The sequence below is a fragment of the Hippopotamus amphibius genome, chromosome 4 (assembly GCF_030028045.1).
Source record: "Hippopotamus amphibius kiboko isolate mHipAmp2 chromosome 4, mHipAmp2.hap2, whole genome shotgun sequence".
Taxonomy (NCBI): domain Eukaryota; kingdom Metazoa; phylum Chordata; class Mammalia; order Artiodactyla; family Hippopotamidae; genus Hippopotamus; species Hippopotamus amphibius.
In genome coordinates this window covers 33,316,040-33,337,337 of record NC_080189.1, presented here as the reverse complement: position 1 = coordinate 33,337,337, position 21,298 = coordinate 33,316,040, and the positions used below count along the sequence as shown (strand labels likewise).

Below are 21,298 nucleotides of genomic sequence, written 5' to 3'. Positions count from 1 at the left end.
GTGAAGGAAACGACGGCAAGTGAGAGGACAGGCCACATTCTTAAAGAAGGGTATAACATTTCAATCCCTTTACCTGATGCTGTTACCAGGAGGCTGTCTGAGGCACCTGCTCTACAGGATGAGGCACTAACAGGGTTTATGGAAGAGCAAAAGGCAATGGTGGTGGGAATGACAAGGGAACTTTCTGAACATGCAGGTTGGTTCGGTCCAGGGGTTTCAGCAGGCCAGGCACCCACCTGAGACGTGGCCAGGGCTGAAACGGCACAGCCTGCAGGTGCCACAGTTAAATCTATGGATGGTTTTGGTGGCAGCTGAGGGGAGGAAGACTTAGGGAGATTCTCCTCATTTATTACCCTGTTCCCTTGTGGCAAACTGGAAGGAGGCGAAGCCACAGTTTTGTTATCAACCTTGGCCCCTGCGTTGGAGGCCCTGCTGCTATCCATGATAACCTTGAGTTGGGGGTGCGGTGGAGAAGGAGTTTGGGAGAGCCCTGGCTTTTTTGGAGGGATGGGAGGAGGGTTTCCTCTGTCAACTCGGGCTACCCCGGGAGTCTTTGAACTGGTCCGACCGACCGGTGGGTAGGTGCCAACGTCCCCTGTAGGGGGCGCTCCAGGCCTCGGGGGCGCCCCCGCTGGAGGGCTCGTAAATCTTGACAGCGCTTGGGTCACGGTATTCCGAGCTAGCTGTTTGGCCACTAGGTTGTCACGACTTGTAGGAGAGACTTCTCTGGATGGCGGACTCTGGGTGGTGTTTCCGTTTTGGTCTGGGTCATTAGCATTGCCCTGGAATCGAAACCGAGCCGCTTGGATTCGCGGGTTCAGACCTGGGTGCAGAGGCGCGTTGGCACACGGTGAGTGTAAACTGTGCGCTGGTGGGGCGGGCGCGTGCCCAGCGGCAGGGGCGGCGGTACTGGCGAGCGGGGATGGGGTACCGGCTACATCTGGGGTTGAGCCGGTGCTTGGTCCGTTTTCCTCAATCCTGTTTGCACTTGCAGGTGGGACAGTGGGCAGGGAAGAGCCAGTCAAGTCACCGTGGGAAGCCTGCCTGTCGATGCCGGGTCTGACCAGGGCGGCACCGGCGCACGCGTTTCCCTTCGCACTGGTGGAAACTAGGGGGCTCCCCGTGGCAGGCTTTACAGGCACGGTCAAAGGCAACTTCTTCACGGAGTCAGCGCTGTCTATCGCTAGGTCTGTCTGGCATGCCACAGATCTTGTCATCGGTCCTTCTGTTCCCACAGATATGGAGACCACACGTCTATCTTTTGTCTTCCGGGGGAGAGAGAGGCTGGGTTTGCTGTCATTTCCCCTTTTCAGTTGCTCGATCATCTTCTTCATCTTGTGTATCTCCTCTTTGAGGTCAGTGGTGTGTGCTTCTTCTCGGTGTAGCTTGGCACGAAGCTGTTCCCGCTCCGTGTCAAACTCCGAGAGCTGTTTTTCCATCTGAGCTTCCATTTCTGTGCTTCTTCGTTTCTCAGCCGCGAGTTCCTCTTCTAACGCACTCATCTTTTTCTTCTCCTCTTCCAGTTTGGCCATCATCTCTTCTAGCTTCTGGGCCTCCTCTAGGACTTTGCCAGAGAGTTGCTTGCACTCCTTGACCAGCATCAGGACCACATGCTTGTTCTTGCCTCTCTCCTCCTCCAGGCGGGCGGCCAGCTTCTTGTGTTCTTGCTCAAGGGCTTGGAGCTGAAGCTTTTCCATCTCCAGCTGAAAGAAATGCACAGGACAGCCCTGATTAACAGGCAGAAGATTCTTTCAGCCAAAGAAGTGGAGATATTTTTATTAATTTTTAAACAATTACACGGTTTGGTTTAGCTAAAGTGCCACATTTCGGCAATGTGTTATGAGATGACATAATATTTTAGAGACTCATTAAAATGAGAAAATAGATGTAAATGGTCTTACAAAAAAAAATCTAAATTACAGCAACAGAAAAAAATGTTAAATGTATTACAGTTAACTATAGAAAAGAAGAACAGTAATCTGATGCTTCGAATCATAACAGAGTTGAGTACCGTCTGCTTTTATAAAAATAGAACTCTTTTGTTTTTTAAGGTTTAATGCCTTAAATTTTCTAATCTTTGAGGCACTGTATAACGAAAAGTGCTGAAAACAGAGGACTTCAGTTAAATTCTAAACTCCTAATCATATTGCTTAGCCTTTTTTGTTAATTTTCTTTGAGCTTATGATAGGTTGCTGTAAAAATCATGTAAAATCATATACGAAAGTTCTTTAAACTCATATATAAGAAATATCTTATTAGAAATAAAATCAGTACCAGTTAACCCCAAGTCCAACCTCATCTTCTTTAATCCCACTTTTCCCACTTGGCTCCCATGACACTGGTCTCCCTGGCATTTCCTGAACATCATCCTGCCTCAGGATCTTTGACCTTGCAGCTCTGTCTAGAAATACCACCACGACCCATCACGTAGGGCTCCTGCACTGAGGAGTCTGTGCACAGCACAAGGGTGACTGGCTGCGGGGGTCAGAGGGACCAAAATCCAGCTGTCTTCTCACCACGGTTCTGCCCAGGCCTGGGGCTGAATCTGCCTGGAAAGAGGGCACTTTTTCTTTCAGGAAAAGGCTCGATCTGCTCACCAAGCCACAGGCCCCTAGGATTTAGGCTTTCCAAAGCCACATTTACCTAATTGTTCAACACAGAGAAGGAGCTTTTAAAAAGCTTTATACCTCCACATGGTGTTCTCTAATATCCACAAAAACACCCAATGGCACAAAAGGCTGATTCTCTTCCTTCCTTGAGGCCTCTGATCAACTGTCACCTCCATAGCGAGGCTGCCCTCATCATCCTGTGGAAGACAACAGTCCTTCCCTCCCTTGTACTTATCACCCTTTGGTTAGCACCTGCCTACCCCCATTAGAACAGGACTCCATGAAGGCAAGAGACTGTGTCTTCTTTGCTGCTCTGTCCCCAAGACCTAAAACAGTCTCTGGCACAAAGTAGTGCTTAATTAATTGTTGACTGAATGAATGAAATGAACACAGTTCACAGAAACATCAAACTTCCAAACGCCTTACAGATGCACTGTTCTCACATGTTCGCCCAGGTTTCTCACTTTTCTCCAGGAAACATCTGCCATGAGATGCTTGTGAGGGATACATCCCAAGCTGGGCTGTAGTAGTCAGGCCGGTCCACGTGCCTTACGTTCCCAACTAGAGAAATGTTCCCTTGGTGGTCCATAAAGGGCCTTACAGTTCATCAAGGTTAAAGTAGATCTACCTGATTAAAGACATGGAAAGGACTCCCCCCAGCTCCAGATGTTAAACACAAATACACTCTCAGGAGAGACAAGAATTATTCAAGTCAGTTTTAAGTCATCAATAAGGAAGGAGATGCTCGCTTGATCCATCAATTGAGAATGTGCTCCTGTTCCTCACCATTAACTCCGTTACTCCATTCCCCTCGGTCAGGCACGAGACCAAAAGCAGAGAATGGCTCACTGCCCAATGAGCAGTTAGAGGTATTATTCATTTACTGTGGGATTCTTCCTGCTTTGAAGAAAGCACTGAAGAGCACTGCAATGGGTGCTATAAAGAGGTGATCAGGAATACAGATGATTCCCCAAGAATAATTAGTGACAACTGTTTATACACATACACTCTATTCTACTGTATGAAATTTGGGTGTGACCTCATAAGTAGATTAGGGAAGATTTGGGAAACAATAGTGCTGTCCTATACTAGATGTATACGTATATTTTATTCATCTGGGTGCCTCACGGAAAACTGGACTTACTAATAGCTAAAGCACTTTTCACTCTTCTAAATGTATCAGACAATAGGTTGGTAGAGGAGGCATACAGAAAGTTAAAACTATAAAGAAAGTACTAAATGTTTTGTAATCCCCCCCCTTCCAAATTCACATAGCTACATAAGAAAAAGCACAAATCAGGTCAATTTTTAGCTTATTTTTAAAATGTGATTTTCATAATTTACCTCTGAATATGGGAAAAAAGTTGTTTTGCAGAATTTAAGGGCTTTATAAGACAATTAATTAGAGGCCAAGTTAGCGATTTCCCTGATGTCATCCAGTTAATCAGCGTCAGCATCCTGGCACTCATTCAGGGCTCCAACTGTCTCAAGTTTTTCTCACCACATCACACATGCTGCCCATGGTATTTCTATACTATGGGTCATCACACTTCATATCTTGAAATAACTTTCATCTTACATTTTAGAATCAAATTAAAGAAAGACTTCCAACTGGAGATCAACTCAACTAATCTATTATTTATACAGAAAACTATACTCCTATAAAAGCACCCATAATTCTTTTGTATCTTTGTTCTTCCATCATTCGTGCCTTATAAATGATAACTCAGAGGAACATGAGTCTTTTTAATCTCACTACAGATAGCAGAGCACAGAGGAAACCACATAACTGATGCACCTACAACACATGGCTCCAAACTCAATTGAGCTCTGAGCCCCAATCATCAATCACTCTACCTAACTCTGTTTAGCTTCCTCTACCATTTACTGCATCAGGGAATATTTATACCTCTGCTACTCTCCCCAATACTTCACCCAATGACAACTCAAGTGACTCTCAGTCTACCCTAATAGACTCTTTTATCAAGAAAATTCAGACTAATTCAATCCCTCTACATCCTGTCTCCTCCCTTAAGCTCTTTCTTTTTTTACAGCCACACCAATCCACTTGTGCTTCCCTTCACTCTAAGGGAGAGAGGTTTCCATCTGTTAAAGATCAGACTTTCTTCAACAATTAACTTCATTACTTCCGGTCACCTTTGACTTGCTCCATCAGTGATCACACTACTCTTTATAAATATTAAACATCCCCCTCTCTATCAGCTCCTTCCAATCAGTATATAAATATACTCCCACACTTAAAGAATAATTTTTATATTAAAAAAAAATCCTTGACTACTCTGGCCCAGAGACAAAGTTCTTATGCTTGAAAGCATAAGTATAGTACTAAGTTCTAATCCCAACTTCTTGGCTATGCGAACTGGATAGGTTTTCGCCCTAAAGATCAGTTCTGTTTGGTTCTTTTATCTGAATTAATAGAGCAATAATGGTGATTACATTATAGGGTTAAATGAGGCAAACACATGCAAAGTATTTACTATTGTGCCTGGCACTAAAACATGTTAAGTTTTCAATTCATAACATAATAACTATTTGTGCTATTTAAAAATGTGTCAGTTTTGCAGTGTTTTTTCTCTGAAAACACATTTACAGGCAAACAAAGACCTAGAGAATGGACCATATTAAACATATAGATGATGTTTTCATAAGTTATATAGCAATTATAATATAGCAATACAAAGTACATGAGAGAAAGTTCCACTACCAGTAATGGTGAAACAACTTTTATTAGACTATCTTCTGCTGCAGATAATAATGATAAACCCTTGAAAAAAATTAAGAAAATAACTATTTAAAAGCTCTGGAGAGCAATAAAAGTGATAGAAATAGGAGAAGAGTACATCCTTGCATTAGAAAGAAGCCAATACCATTGCATGAGATTTGCCGTTGTATAGCTTTTCAGGTGAGGGCTATTCCCTGTCCTGAGAGCACTGGCAGCAGGAGCTCAAGCACACAGCACCCCTTACACTGGTCTGAGGAGCCAGAGGATGAAACTGGAGCTGCTGCAACTAACCTCACCAGCATCACTGGTTGACTCTTGAATTACACATTTGTAGGAGAGACTCCATACTGAATGACAGAGGTGACTGCTGAATGGCTGAGAGAACTGAGCAAATATTTCAGCTACTGCCAACTGCAAAATGACAGAACTCAGAGTATGAATCTAACCAGGTTAACTGCTTACGATAACAAAATACACTCTTCAGACGATAACAGAATCCAGTTTGTACCACATCATCCAAAATGACTAGCATGCACTAAAAAATTACTGGGCATATAAAAAAATTTTTTTAAGTGATCCACTGTCAACAGAAATGTACTCAAATAGCAACTGAGCTTAAAATAATCTGTACTGGAATTAGCAGGCAAGAACCTTAAAGCAGCCATTTTCAAAGAAAATATATAGTCACAGTGACTGAACAGAATGGAAGTCCTGGAACAGAAATGGAAACTGGAAACAAATGGAAAATCTAGAACTGAAAAGTATAATATCTAAAATGAAAAAAAAAGTTGACTGGATGAGCTTAACAGAAGATTTGAGAGAGGAAAACTAAAAAAGAAAAGAAAAAAAAACCCAATGAATTTGAAAATAGAGCAAAACAAAGTATTCAATTTGAGGAAAAGAGGAAAAAAGCACAGAAAAAGTGACCTGTAGGACAAAATAAAGTGGTCTAAATCCCACATAACTGGATTTCCAAAAAGAGAAGAAAGAGAATGGTGAAGAAAAAATGTATCAAAAAAAAAATGGCCAACAAATTTACAAATTGGGTAAAAAACAAACTTTCATATCCAGGAAGCTCAGAAATCCCAAAGCAGGATAAACATAAAGAAAACCATACCTAGATGCATCACAGTAAAACTAATGAAAACAAAGATAAGAAATAATCTGGAAAGCAGCCAGAGAAAAAGACACATTACATACAGAGAAACTACAATATAAATGATGGATGAATTATTGTCTCTAAAATAGATGAAGTGAGAACTGACAGAAGGGAGAAAAAGACAAATCTATAATAATAACAATCTTCTCTCATTAAAAATTTAGATTAAAATATCAGTAAGACTACAGTAGCTCTGAATAACGCTATGAAAATCACTTGGCCTAACTGACACTATGGAACAGAATAAGAGTACCTTAGGACTACAGATGATGCAGTCTTTTCAGATGTACTTGCTGAGCTATCTAAAACCACCAAAAAATTACAAAAGACTAAAATGTTACAGAATATGTTCTCTGACTACAGCAGAATTAAATTATAAATAAATCACAAGAAGAAATTAATAACATCCCAAAATTAAAAAATAAAACATACTTCTAAATAAGTATTAAGAAGAAATCACAAAGGAAATTAGAATATATTTTGGGCTGATTAAAAATAAAAACATTTCAAAATTGTGGAATGCAGTGAAAGAGGAGTACTTAAAGGCAGATAATGCAGAGGACTCAGAGAAACTTGTATCTTTAATTGCTTACATTAGAAAAGAAGAACTGTCTCCCAAAGAAGACACACAGATGGCCAATAGGCACATGAAAAGATGCTTATCACCACTAATTATCTGAGAAATACAAATCAAAACAACAATGAGGTACCACCTCACACCAGTCAGAATGGCCATCATTAAAAGGTCTACAAATAATAAATGCTGAAGAGGGTGCGGAGAAAAGGGAATCCTCTTACACTGTTGGTAAAGATGTAAATTGGCTCAGCCACTATGGAAAACAGTATGGAGGTTCCTCAAAAAACTACAAATAGAGTTGTCATATGATCCAGCAATCCCACTTCTGGGCATATAACCAGATAAAACTATAATTCAAAAAGATACATGCACCACTACGTTCATAGCAGCGCTATTCACAATAGCCAAGACATGGAAACAACCTAAATGTCCATCAACAGATGCACGGATAAAGATGAAGAATACACACACACACACACACACACACACACACACACACACACAATGGAATATTACTCAGCCATTAAAAAGAATAAAATAATGCCATTTTCAGCAACATGGATGGACCTAGAGGTTATTATACTAGGTGAAGTAAGTCAGAGAAAGACAAATACCATATGATATTGCTTATATGTGGAATCTAAAATATGACACAAATGAACCTACCTACAAAACAAAAACAGACTCAAAGATATAGAGAACAGACTTGCGGATGTGAAGGAGGAAGGGGGATGGGAGAGGGAAGAACTGGGAGTTTGGAATTAGCAGATGCAAACTATTATATACAGGATGGATAAACAATAAGGTCCTACCGTATAGAACAGGGAACTATATTCAATATCCTGTGATAAACCATAATGGTAAAAAATATATAAATGTATAACTGAGTCATTTTGCTGTACAGCAGAAACTACACACAACATTGTAAACCAACTGCACTTCAATACAATTTTTTGAAAAAAGAAGAGTTGTCTTAAATCAATCATCTAAGTGTTACTTAAGAAGTTAGGAAAAGTTACATGAACAAAATACAAAGTAAAAGTAAAGAAATAACAAAGGTAAGAAATCAATGAAATACAAGAGACAAGTGATAGAGAAATTAACAAAGTCAAAAGTTGTTCTTCATCTAAAATATCAATACTGTTAAACATTTAAAAAAACAGATTAAAGAAGTACAGAAAAACAAATTACCATAACAGGAATAAAGGATGGCATATCACCAGGGAATGAATATTAAAAATAATGAAAACCTTTGTGCCAATAAATTCAACCAATCAAATTCCTCTGAAACACACAACTTTCAGAATTGATATAAAATGGAACAAAAGATTGGAATAGCTATATATCTTTAAAAGAAACTGAATTCACAAATAAAAATCTCCCCCAAAGAAAACTCCTAACTCACATGAATTTACTAGTGATTTCCACCAAACATTAAAGAAAGCCAAACTCATACATACCCTTTCAGAAAACAGAGGAGGAAATGCTTCCAATTTCCTTTATGAATCCAGAATTACTTTTGTATCAAAACCAGTCAAGTATTATTTTAAAATTTACAGAAAAATTATCATTCATGGACACAGACACAAAACTCCTTAGCAAAATACAGGCAAACTGAATTCAGAAATATTTAAAAAGAGTAAGAAAAGTGACCCCCTGAAGTCTGTCTCAGGAATCCAAGTTGATTTAATATTTGAAAATCAATTAGTGCAATTCATCATATTAAAATAAAGAGAAAAATCATGACCACAGCAATAGATGCAGATAAACCATTTCAAAAAATTGTAAAATGGTTTATCTGCATGATAAAAACCACTAAACAAAGAAAAGAATGAAACCTCAATGAGATAAAGGGCATCTATAAGAAAGTATCGCTAACTTCATACTTAACTGTGAAACAACTGTTTTCTCCCTAAGTAAAGGAAAAGCCTCTGAAGTCTGCTCTCATTACTTCCATTCTACATTGTACTGGAGGCTCTAGTCAGCACAATGATGGGGCGAAAAAAAGAAGGGAAAGGCAGGCAGGCGATTTGGAAAGGAAGAAGTAAAATAGGTTCCACTCACAGATAATATGCTTGTTTACCTACAAAATCATATAAAATATACACAACAATTGCTAAAACCAAAAAGCAAGTTTAGCAAGATCATAGGATACGTCAACCTGCAAAAAATCAATTAAATACCTGTATACTAGCAATAAATGTTTGGCAAAAACTTAAATGTGTTTATAATAGCATCAAATATTTAGAAATAAACCAAACAGAAGACATTTAAGACTATTAAACTAAAAACAATAAAACACTGCTAAAAGAAACCATAAAGACCTGAAAAAAATGGAGAAAAACACTGTAATCATGGGTTGGAAGACTCAATTTTGTTAAAGATGTCAATTCTCAACATATTAAAGGGTCAGTGACAATTCAAGCCCTGAAAACGTTCAAAGAAACCAGCAAACTGATTTTAAATTTTTATAGAAATGCAAACGATCTAGAACAGCCAAAACTTTTTATAAAGAAAAACAAAGTTGAAAGACTTACAGTTTGTACATTTAAGGATTATTATTTAACTACAGCCGTCATTTACCTGAAGCTACAGTATATTAGAGGTAAGACTAATCCTCTTATGACGAGGAAATCAGAAGAGTGTTCAGTGGCTGCCTAAGTGGGGGAAGGATTTATGGAGAAGATACTCCAGGAAACTTTCTGTGGTAATGGAAATATTTTCTGTCTTGTAAGGGGTACAGCTCACGCGAGTATATGCATTTCAAAAACATCAATCTGTGTACTTAACTTTGTGTAAATATCTCTGTAAAAGCTATAAACAATAGTGATTTCCAGGTGTGCATGTTTGCTTTTTACAGTGCTATGGGTTAATTCTGAAACTCTGTGTGTTCTAGGCTGTTGTAAATGAGTAATATATTGAAGTATAATAGGTACCAGTTTTCTCACTGTTGGAGAAATTTCAAACAGAGAAAGGACAAGAATGTACCGAATGGTTTTGGATTAGAATCAGAGGTGTCAATATAAGTATGAACTCATGGTTTCATACAGAGAGAACTACAGATTAAAAAAATATAGATGTGTGTATAGAAAATATATGTATGAATATGATAAATATACATAATTTCCTAGATCTAGATTAGTTTCTAAACACCATTTTCCGTTAGGAATAAATGGAAATAACAGCTTCTGGGAGTAAGAGCTAATTCCAGGAGTTGGGATAAGAAAAGTATATGATGAGCCTGCAAGAAAAAAATACCTTGCTGTAAGAAAATAAGGAAGTGCTGAAAAAATGATGGGAATGTATCAAAAGGAGTAGCTTAACAGGGTTCTCACTGGCCAAGTCTGGGACAATTTTGAGCAGTGATCCAGGGACTGTGGACCTGATGGGTAGGGATAGGAACAGACACTCCCCAACTCAACCTCACACTACTGCGATTATAAAGGAATCACAGCCTCTTGTGCATAAAGATTACCGAGCTCCAGTTGATTCTGTACTACTATTGTCCAATTTATATCTACTCACAACCACTTTCAAGTAATGGCTGAGGGGGAATTAGGCATGGAGTATTACCAACGCCTTTTGCAAAAAGCAGTGGATTGTGTGGAAGAGCTTAGAAGAGCTAACACAGCTTCACTGGTAGTGAGAAAGTGGGTGGATGTTCCAAGAATAGCACCCAGACTGGGAGCCATGAATGAAGAGGCACCAAACAACTATTTTTCCAGAATGAAAGGGAAAACTATGTAGGTGGGAGCAGAGCAGCAATGTAAAGGCAATTAGTTCTAATTCAAAGTGGAAAAGAGAGAGGAAAGCAATTACGGTCATTTGTAAAATGAGAAAGCAGACTGCATGCCTGTTACAATCACGAAACATTCTTACGAGATTTAATTATATTTCTTATTGCTCCCTCAAATCTTTCAACACTCACTGCACCCCTTGTCCTCTTTGCCACATGGTCACCCCCCACCAGCACCTGCCCAACCCTGGTAAACCAATACATAACAGTGAGATATATTAAGAGATTTTATTCTTTATGGGGGCTGGAGCTACCATTCAGCAGTTGGGCTCTGCAGTTCTCATCTGCCCCTTCCTCTTGATTTAGAGTTTTAAGAGAGAGAAGGAAAGACATGGATCAGGGCAAGCGGTTCTCTCCTCCAAATCCCTGCTTGGAGCTGCAGGCCTCAGTCTCCAGCTCCCCTTAATGCTCACTCTGCAGTGCTCCTGGGGAGTCAACATGAATTTTGAAATGTAATAATGAGCTATACGAAAAAGACTCACGAAAGAGCTGAAACCAATCACTCATGTACAAAGCGTCCTAAACACTTCCTAAAAATGCTATTTTAGATGTTTCTCTACCATGTTATCCTTGAATGAAAGTCTAGAAAACAATTTAAAATTAAATTATATTTGTATGCTATAACCATTACATAATGAAGTAGAAAACAGTGAATACAAATGACAAAGCAAATAATTACTTGCAATAGGAAGAAAAAGGCATATGAAATAAAACACATATTTTGATTGCGCTTGCTCTTTTCTGGTGCATTTGTCACTTCTTTGGTTATCTAGCACCTGAAACTCCTTCCTATGTGAGGAGAACTCTCCACCTATGGTTCTCTCCTATAGTAGTTAAATATGGCCAATAGTTGCTTTCCTGGTCTTGTAGCTGAGGAAAGGGCATGAGGCCTAAGCTTGGCCAATCAAACGCACCTGCTCTTAGGCTTCAACTAGGAAATGAGTGATGCAAAGAAGCAGTGCCAGGGGAGGCACCACCCAAGACCCAGAGCAGTGATGGCAGTGGTGCTGTCTGGTGTCAGCAAGCTTCAGTATCTAGCTCTCAGCAGAAGGACTGGCCGCTGCAGACTAGATCTTCGGTGAGCATTTGTCAGTGATGCTGGCTGGTAACAGCTGGTCCTCTAGTCTCCCAGCCATGCTCTACCATGCTGTAAGCCAACGAATAAATGCTGTTTCTGCTTAACTCAAGAATAATGGATTCATTTGCTTGCAACTACGAATTCTGCCTCATGCAGTTACCGGCCTGCAACTGACCTCATTATACTGAGCTGCCACCTAGAAGGAGCTCTATCTAATACACAGAACTACTTTTAGATTTTTCTCTAAAAAAAACTGCCCCCTTCTGAATTTCCTAGCTGTTATTTTGGTTTCTTTCTTTTAAAGCCTCTGCTAAAATTAAAAGAACTTCCTTATTTCAGGGCTAGAAATTACACTATGTATGAATAAAATGATTGAAGATAAATTAGAATAGAAGCTGCATTAATACATGATGCACAAGATAAATAATAAAAACCCAAATAATAAGCATCCCAGGTTACTGGCTCCAAACAGGGGAGTATATTACCAGAGGCAAAGTTCCCCATGATGATTACTCATTAGCTTATTCAAAGTGGCTTGAGGCTCAGTCCATTTGCCAAATTGACTCTTGCCCAAATTTTTCTGGCATGAAAATTACCAAACAGTTAACCCTCCAATTAGTAGTCTCAGCAGGAACCAACACATGAATGAGCGCGAAGCCTCTTCTCCCTCCTTGAGAGGCCAACCAGAGCAGTGTGCAGGCCAAATGTCTTAGCATCACCACAGAGATATGCCCAGTGTCAGATAATAAATACTTGAATTGTAGATAATGGGACCTTCGCTTTCCCTGACTTTTGCTCTGGCAGTGATTTAAAGACCTGGACTCATTTTAAAAATAATGGATTTTTGTGTCTTAATGCTTTCAGGTTTCTAAAGCTGCCATTTATTCCACATGCAAGAGAACTGAAGATGTTGGTTAATATATTTACTTTCAAGAGTAAAGGTGACAGGCAGTTTTGTTGCTAAAATGACTTTGATGTTCCTGGTCTTATCAGCTGCTATAATACTTCATTTTCTTTATAAATAAAGATTTGGGATAAGAGTACAAACTGTAACTCTTCTCCCACGTTACAATCTACTGGAATAAAATATCCTTTAGGGACAAAGGGTAGCACTGCTTATCAGACAGACCCTTCACTGAGACTGCACAGCCAGTGCACTTGGCTATAAAGGACCCCTGTATCCCCATTATACATGGGAGACTGATCACTGGCTCATTTCATACTAGCCTCTCAGGACCCATAGGATAGAAACAATTTCCTTTCACTTCCAGCCAGGTTGGAAATGACCCAGTCATTCAGAAACAAACAGGATGTAAGCTGATTAAAAAAAAACCCAAACTAGATAATAATATCTTGGATTCAACTCAAAATGAATATTTTTTTCTCTTATGAGAGAAATGATCGTTAAAATGCAAAACTGAAGTAAAATTTAGGAAAGCATGCATTTTCTGTATTGAACAAAGCTACAATAAAAACAAAATATTTTCTTGATTTTTGATAATGCAGCATAAAACACAGCAGACATACTTTATTACGAAATAGCTCATTTGACACATTAAGAACATAACTGAAATGTGTCTCATCCAAGACACACAAATAAGCTTTAGTGACATCAGTGGAAACACACTGGCTCTTGCTTATGCGGTCTGTGAGGACTGTTGAAAAGCTCCAGAGACCTCAGTGGTTGTCTGCAGGGCTTTGTAGAGGGTATACAAAGTCCAGAGTAGAACTGTGTGATTTAGTCTCACATGCAGGGAAGTCTTTCTACTCTTCTTTGCTATTTTACCCAGTGCTTTAGTTTTCTACCCTGTGACATACTGAGCAAAAGATGTGCTTTTATTCAACACCTATACCAGAACACTGGCATATATACGTTAATGTAAGGATATAATTACAGGAGAAAGCCCACACATTCAATGACAATATCATAAACATTTATATAGTCTAGTGCATTCAGGTTAGTTGTTAACCAGGTGTTAAATGTGAGCTATAATGAGTTCCCTGAAAAGGGCAAATACAAAAAACATTTTAATTTATGCTTCAATAATGGTTGGAAGAACATATTACTCTTAATTCCAGTCATACTAGACATCATTACCTTCTCTGACTTCCTCACTCTCTTTTCTAATAAAAGCAATCAGTAGTCTCAGCAGCATATCAGGACAAAATTTAAACTTCTATTTCCTTATGGCTGATTGCAGTAAGCTTTTAGCACTTATGACTCTTTGAAGCATGGGCTCATGTGCAATAAATACGTGTGTATGTTGGTGCAGGAGGTGAGAAAGGGGGAGGAGGTTGGTTTAAATGAAACACATGTGAGCAGGAGCCTGGAGGTCTGCAGCAGACACACCATCAGATCCCAGAGGCGAGTGTGAGATGAACCAGAACGTCAAGATGACATGTTGTGAGACTGCATATACTATGCAAACTTTCATTCTATTCTCATACTACTTTCATTTTCAAAAAAAAAAAAAAAAGATAATTGCTAGTTGCAAAGAAATACTGGAGACAGAAGCTGGATAAAGTAAGCTGGGGATGCCACCATATCATCCGTCCTGGCTGCATCACTGGATCACTCATCTAGCAGTTAAGCATGTCTTAGGGCAACTAGGAAAGGGAAATGCCCCGCCCCCCCCAAATCCATATTTTAATAAAAGCATCATAGTAACCATCATGGGAAACATAATTTGTCATACTTCTTTTATGATTTAGTGTTATTTTTGAGTTACATTTGAGAAGGGTCACCAGAATTTGTCAGTATTTTGCATTTCTAAGTCCTTAGCCCAATCTTTCTTGAAAATACAATATTTAAGAACAAAACAACAACTTTGGAGATAGTCTCTTCATTCTACACTGTGTTATGGGAAAAAGAATTGTTTGAAAGTCTCAATACCTTCTTTTGTCTGCTCTCAGCAGCAGCCAGCTGTGTGGACATCCTTTCTTGCATTTTTCTGCAGTGGGCCATGACTGCTTCGAGGATGGAGAGGGGGTTGGTACAAACTGGCTTCTTCTCTTTATCGCTGGCACCTGCTTCATAGTCCCTCTGCAGTGCCAGGAATGGGTCATTTAAATTAAATCTCCCATACCGTTCCTGGATAAACACCTCCTTCCTGCGAGCCTACAACAAAATCAGAGGAATGGATTCAAGAAAGAAATGAAGAAAAAAAAGAAAATATACAGAAGGCTATTCACATGAAGGTTTTGTGATTATTGCTCCAAAAGGGAATTCACAACTGTCGTGAGTAATGGCTTACGTGTGATGTCAGGTGGTGACAGGTAAGGGGACTGTGACTCCAAACCGCGACCAGCATGCCATGCCACTCTACTTACAAATTTTCTTCCTTTAAGGATATTGTCTTTTAAATTACAAAAGCCGCAAATATATATATTTTTTCCCATGATGCCTACTCCTTCGAGGATCTGAATTTTAGGCGCAGTCTTTTCTCATTTAGAGTAAAATTTAAAAAATCAACAATTAAAATAACTTTTAGCAAAAATTCACAAATAAACAAAATGTTTACAGAACTTACATTTCACATAATCCTCATCATGTTAAGTCACCAACTATAAAACTCCAAGCTTAGTACAGCTAGAAAGAATCTTATAAACATTTGAAGAAAATATTTCATGAATTTTTTTGTCACAAATCACAACATTCACATTTTGTGAAGTGTGACCAACTACAAAAAAACCTCCAGAAAATTAGGAAGATGCAAATATCTTCTCATCATTGAAGGACATTAAAATATAGTTCACAGAATCCCAGGAAAGAACGTAACCTCATTTTACTTTGAATGTCAGTCCATTGGTGTCAGAGTTAATTTCACATTCACTTGGCACTAAATGCAATTTTCTATAATTAGCCTACAATGGCCTTTGCATAAAATGGAAAATAGCAGTAGAAACATATTGAAAACGAGCAACATTTTCCTAACTCAGGTCATTTGGAACAGCTACTAGAAAAAATTATTCTATGTCACTGCCAGTGGAAAAACTAAATTACTTCACAATAAATCAAGCTTAATTGTCCAAAATGTTAAACATGTTTTCTAAAGAAATATTACATACATTTCCTTAATTTAAAAGCAACTACACTGACCAACTCAACTTTTCCATTTTAAGACCACTATCAGCAAGCCAACAAGTAGATAAACACAAGTGCAATAGTGGGAAAATCGAATGTTTCTTTTCCTATTACCAAATTACATTAGGAAATACAATTTAGGAAAAGTCCAATTTCACCAGAAAATTTAAGCTAGCTTTCAGAGGATCATTTTGAACTTAAAAGTCAAAGTGGTTTATGAATCAAAAAGCATTTGGTATTTCTAGATTCTTCAAATTCAATTACGTAATCAGTAAGCTGAATAAGTATCATTTCAGAGATGCAATTACAAAAGCAATTTCATTTTGTCCTTCACTTTTCTCTTAATTTTTATTCAATGTAGTAGTTCATCCCCCACTCCTGGATGAAAATTTGGGATAGCCCCCATGGTTTTTCTAATTATTTTTATCTAATACAATTCCTATAGTCACTTTAAAATATAAAAGTCTCAATTTAGTTACTAGAATACCCAACTTCAGTGGTATGATGGCTTCCTTTCCCTGGCTAGGATCTGCGCCACCTGGGAAGGAAGTGTTTAAGAAAAGCTCTCTTCTTTTATCCAATTTTCTCCCCCTCTTTCTTAGCTGTTTTGGTCCTCTCTGGGTTGGAAGGGATCAGAGGTAGAGGACGATGAAGATGGAGGTGAGAGGAACAGGAGCATTCTATCTAACTGGTTCAGACGATAGACTAGCCTTACCAACTGGGTGTGGCAAATACTTAGAGCCTACTCTTTTCCCATGAAGTGCTTGATGGCTTTAGAAAGCCACACCCCCTTTCCCACTGTTGGGGGCCCTTCATCTACGGTTTCCCCAACATAAGTCATAAAATTAGGACAGACCAGATAAGCTGCAGGGCTCAGTACAAAATGAAAACATGGGCTCTTTACTAAAAGTTTTTAAGAATTTCAAGATGGTAACAGCATATTCATTAACTGAGCCTGGGGTCCTACTAAGTGCATGGCCCTTTGTGACCGCACAGCTTGCACACCAATGAAGCCAGTCTTGCATATACATCTTATGTGGCATCTAGAATCCAGTTTTTTGTTGGCTAAGGTCCCATGTTCTCCAGATTTCTCTATTGAACAGGACCTGAATCAATCTCATTGCCACTCTTTGATGCCTATGGCCCAACCTAGTCTATGGGAAATACTCCTGAATCTTCATTTAAGGAAAATCTAGAGTACAAGATGACCACTGCAACCATCTTTCTGTCATTTCCACAGAATGCCTGCTTTTTCAGCCTTTCTCTCTTTAATCTCCAACAATTAGATTTTTCTATATCCTTAATGTGAGTAAGGATTTTAAAAATCAAAGCTGGCTTTCAAAATTTCTTCTGAAAATTTTGCATCTTGGTCCTCATTTTAGTATCCAGTATTTAACACTATGGGTCCCCTACTGAAACTTACATTTTAACAACCAATTAAAATTACCTGATGTCTACTTACACATCCAACATATTTTATGATGTACAATGCCTGTAACACTAACTCAAGCCATTTCTTAGCCACACAGAAGCTTATTCTTAAATTACAGTGAACTTTTGAAAAATGGGTTAAAATTAATTTTTATATAAGAGGTAAATACATATATTATGGACCTATTTCTGGTTTAAACAGATTTTATGGTCTGAAAATTTTTAATACCTTTTTTTTTTAAACTACTGTGAAAGTTTTGCATGTGTGTCTTTGTTGTGTTTTGGTTTTATTTTAAAATTACTAGCTTTAACTGTGGCATTGCCAACTGTGGGCAATTTTTTCTACTGAAAATGCTGTATAATTATATGTTTACAGGACCATAAGCATAAAACTGCCAATTGGTTTGCTTTGCCAATATCGACTGACACTTAACCTTTATGATGAAGTTCAAGATATATACATTAGCTTCTTTTAGGGAAGAAGTAGTGCTAACAAGATATGCAACTTTGTCCCCGGTATCTTTCATTTACAAAATGAGATCAATGAAGCAGCCTCATTTGTCTCTAAGACCCCTCGGGTATACACAACAAATAAGATTTCATTTTTTTTAAGCTCTTTATTAGAATATAATTGCTTTATCGTTTTCTTTTAAAGTTCCTAAAAGCCTGGAAACCTCAGGTAAAATGAATGTCAAAGATTGTATGCACTCCATTAACATTAAACTGATCCCTGATCCCATGTTTATTGCTTTAAGAAATGCCAACTAATAAATTCTACTCTATAGCCATACAGGAATTTATTTATATGTATTACATATATTCAACATGCATTTTTTATAAACTTGTCTTAAAGTTATAAGCAGGGGTTCTCATTTTTCAACCATTAATGTTTATTTCTTGTAACATTCTTATAAGAAGTATACCTTTCTTAGCACATCTTTCTTTGTAACAGAGTGCTTAATTTTAAATGTACCACATTACTTTAAGAGCAGATCAACAATATATACAAGTATTAACAGTTAAGGAGACTGCGTAATAAAAAAGGACTTGAAATATGTATCACACTGGATTTGAAGAGGCCTTTCCTTAAAAAAAAGGAAGAGCTGAATGTGCAGATAACTTCTTGGTTTATGTATCAGAATTACTTGAGAATGAAATGCATTTCAAGGTAATGAGTCATTATGAAGACAAAGGCTAACTATAATTATGAAAACAGACTCAAACTCTTAAACGTGGCTACACCGATCAATAAAAATGTAATTTCATCAGAATCTGAAGCTTTATAAAATCTTGAGAAAGTCACAAGCAAGAAATAAAACCATGGCCATTATTAATGGAGGATTTGACAGATACAGAGTTCCTATTTTTGGCTTTCATTATTTTGTAACTGAAGTAGGTTGTACCAACTAGTAATAATAAAAGGAAAAGTACTTTAGCTATTCAACTTTTTCTACAGCATGTAATCCTCTTAGGAAAAAAACCCCTAAAACTTGGATTGTGGGTCACAATTAAAACATATCACCAACTGATTTTAAAACATATTGACAGACATAGCTAAAATTATTTTGTCTTATGAAAAGCTGGAATGATTTTGTAACAAGAAAAAATATCAACACTAATAAAAGATAATTTTTACTGAGAGCTTATTTTTTATTGCTAGGTTTTCATACTCACTTTCTCCTAAAAGTAAGTCCAGGAGATAGCCACTGCTTTAAATTCACATTTTATAGACAAGCAGACTGAGGCTTAGAAAGATTAACTTACTCTCCCAAGGTCACTTCAACAGGAGCTGGTATTCAACCCAGGCAGTCATTCTCCAAAGCCTACTCATTAAAGCATTTTGTAATTATGACTGGAGTATTCTGGAACTCTAGAAAAGGCTTCCAAAGTAAGTACTGTTTACAACAATATTCAAACCAATACAAAGAAATAACATTTGAAAGACAAAAATATGACAATATTCTAAGTAGTTAACAGTTTTCTATATGCTCTATATGTACTTTCATTGTTACTGACCATACGCTAACATAATGTAATCAAAGGTAAGCAGTTATCCCCCAAGAGTCTGCAGAGAGCATTATGTAAGTGCAAAATACAGTTCAATAAGAAAAATGGTTTCTAAATATGCTTTTCCCCAAAAGCATATTATCAAAAAGCACTGACTACCTTAGAAATTAGAAAACCAAACCCAAAACCCACTAGCATTAATACAGATCTAATTGCTAGAAGACTGCAGAGCAATTCTGTCCTCAGTTCCAGCCTACTCAACACAGCGGCCACCACCGTGGGTGTCAATGATACAAAACTGCAAGGGATGGTTGAAATGATGAGCTCAGTCTGACAAAATGGACTTTCATGGGAATAAATGAGTCAGTTCTTGAGTAGAAACACAGATGCAAGTGTGACAATCACTTAGGCGCTGCAATCAGCACTACATTCAAGGAGTGAACCATGAAATGAACACTGTCCCTCTCCCCTCCACTTCAAGCCAGGACTCCACATCAGGCTTCATTAATTAACAGAAAAGAGCTGTCAGAACTAGACAATCCCTGGACTACTGGGCTCACCTCTGGGTGAAATATTTAAAGAATGACCAACAGAAAAAGGACCTGAAGACAGAACTGAATAGAAAAAGAAAATAAGAATGCTTATAAGACAGCAGCATGATAGCATTCTTTCAATATCTGAAGTCAACTTCACGTTTAAAGAGGTATTTCACTATGAACATGGTTCCCAAGGAATAGAATTATCGCCATTATAATAAGGAATGTTTAAGGGTCAATGCTGTTCCAAAGATACAACAGGCTGCACTGGACTGAAGTGAAATCTGTCTTTGGCTGTGTTTCAAACATTGGCCAAAATGGTAGAAATGGGGAGCAGGGGTCTCAAAAATCAGAAAGGCTGTTGGCTTCTAAACTGCTACACTCCTCTCAAACCCTGAAATATTATTATTCAAAATCAAGAGGGATGGAAAATATATATTTTTTCAAGCAGCCAACATAAAAATGTATCTATCTAGTTCTAAATCTCTCTTAGTGGCAAGGAGTTCCAGTAAACCAAGATTTTTTTAAAAGACTAAAATTAAAAGCTCTTCTAAGAAGGGGAAAAAATCCTACTTGCAAAAAACCTCACTCTAAGAGGGGTGATATATTCTAGGAGTGAGTTTACACATTCATACACCACACACACACACACACACACACACACACACACATACACACACACACACACACACACACACACACACGGTGTGGCTGAGTAGACCCCAGAGGGTGGGAACAGCTAGGTGAAAGTTACACAGCCTTCTGGAGAAGGATACTCACTGTCCTTCAGTGATCACACAGGCTTAGAAATTCACTAGCCAGGAACAAAATATAACTTCCTGGAATAAGAATAAAATGTCAAAAAGTCTAAATAGTTCAGCTGAGTAAGCACATTTCAGACATTGCTTATATGCGGCAAGACATACACGGGATAGAAAAGAAGGCCTGTAACGGCATCACATGACCTTTCCTGCAGTGCAGGAGAAGCGTGTCAGAGAAGATGCAAGCTTCCCTGCTCTCTCCCCTCCCACTCTTATGCCCTAACCTTGCTGCCATAATTCCTACCTGCTGATGGACAAAATAATCTGGATGTGTGGAAACTGTCATGCCAGGAATATATTTACATAGTGAATATCGTGAACCACATATCAAGACTGACTTAGATTTATCTCGCTCCTGAGGCTAAAATCTGAAAGTCATGCTTCGATAAGCCACCAATTTTCTCACAGAAATGCAGACCCTTCTAACAGAATCTACAAAATGGCTTGATTTCACAGA

The 21,298-nt window shown here is 38.2% G+C and overlaps 1 protein-coding gene across 8 annotated transcripts in view; it reads right to left on the bottom strand.

The window, feature by feature from the left end:
• The window catches only part of CTTNBP2 (cortactin binding protein 2), a 203,059-nt gene that overhangs the window by 70,044 nt on the left and 111,717 nt on the right, over positions 1–21,298 (bottom strand). For 7 of the 8 annotated variants that reach the window (XM_057731496.1, XM_057731497.1, XM_057731494.1 and 4 more), the window contains 2 exons: positions 14,856–15,080; positions 74–1,703 (listed from right to left, as the gene is read on the bottom strand). In XM_057731496.1, the coding sequence (XP_057587479.1) occupies positions 74–1,703; positions 14,856–15,080 (1,855 nt within the window). Of the gene's footprint in view, positions 1–73; positions 1,704–14,855; positions 15,081–21,298 lie in introns of those variants that run through there. The other variant, XM_057731502.1, reaches the window with a different exon arrangement.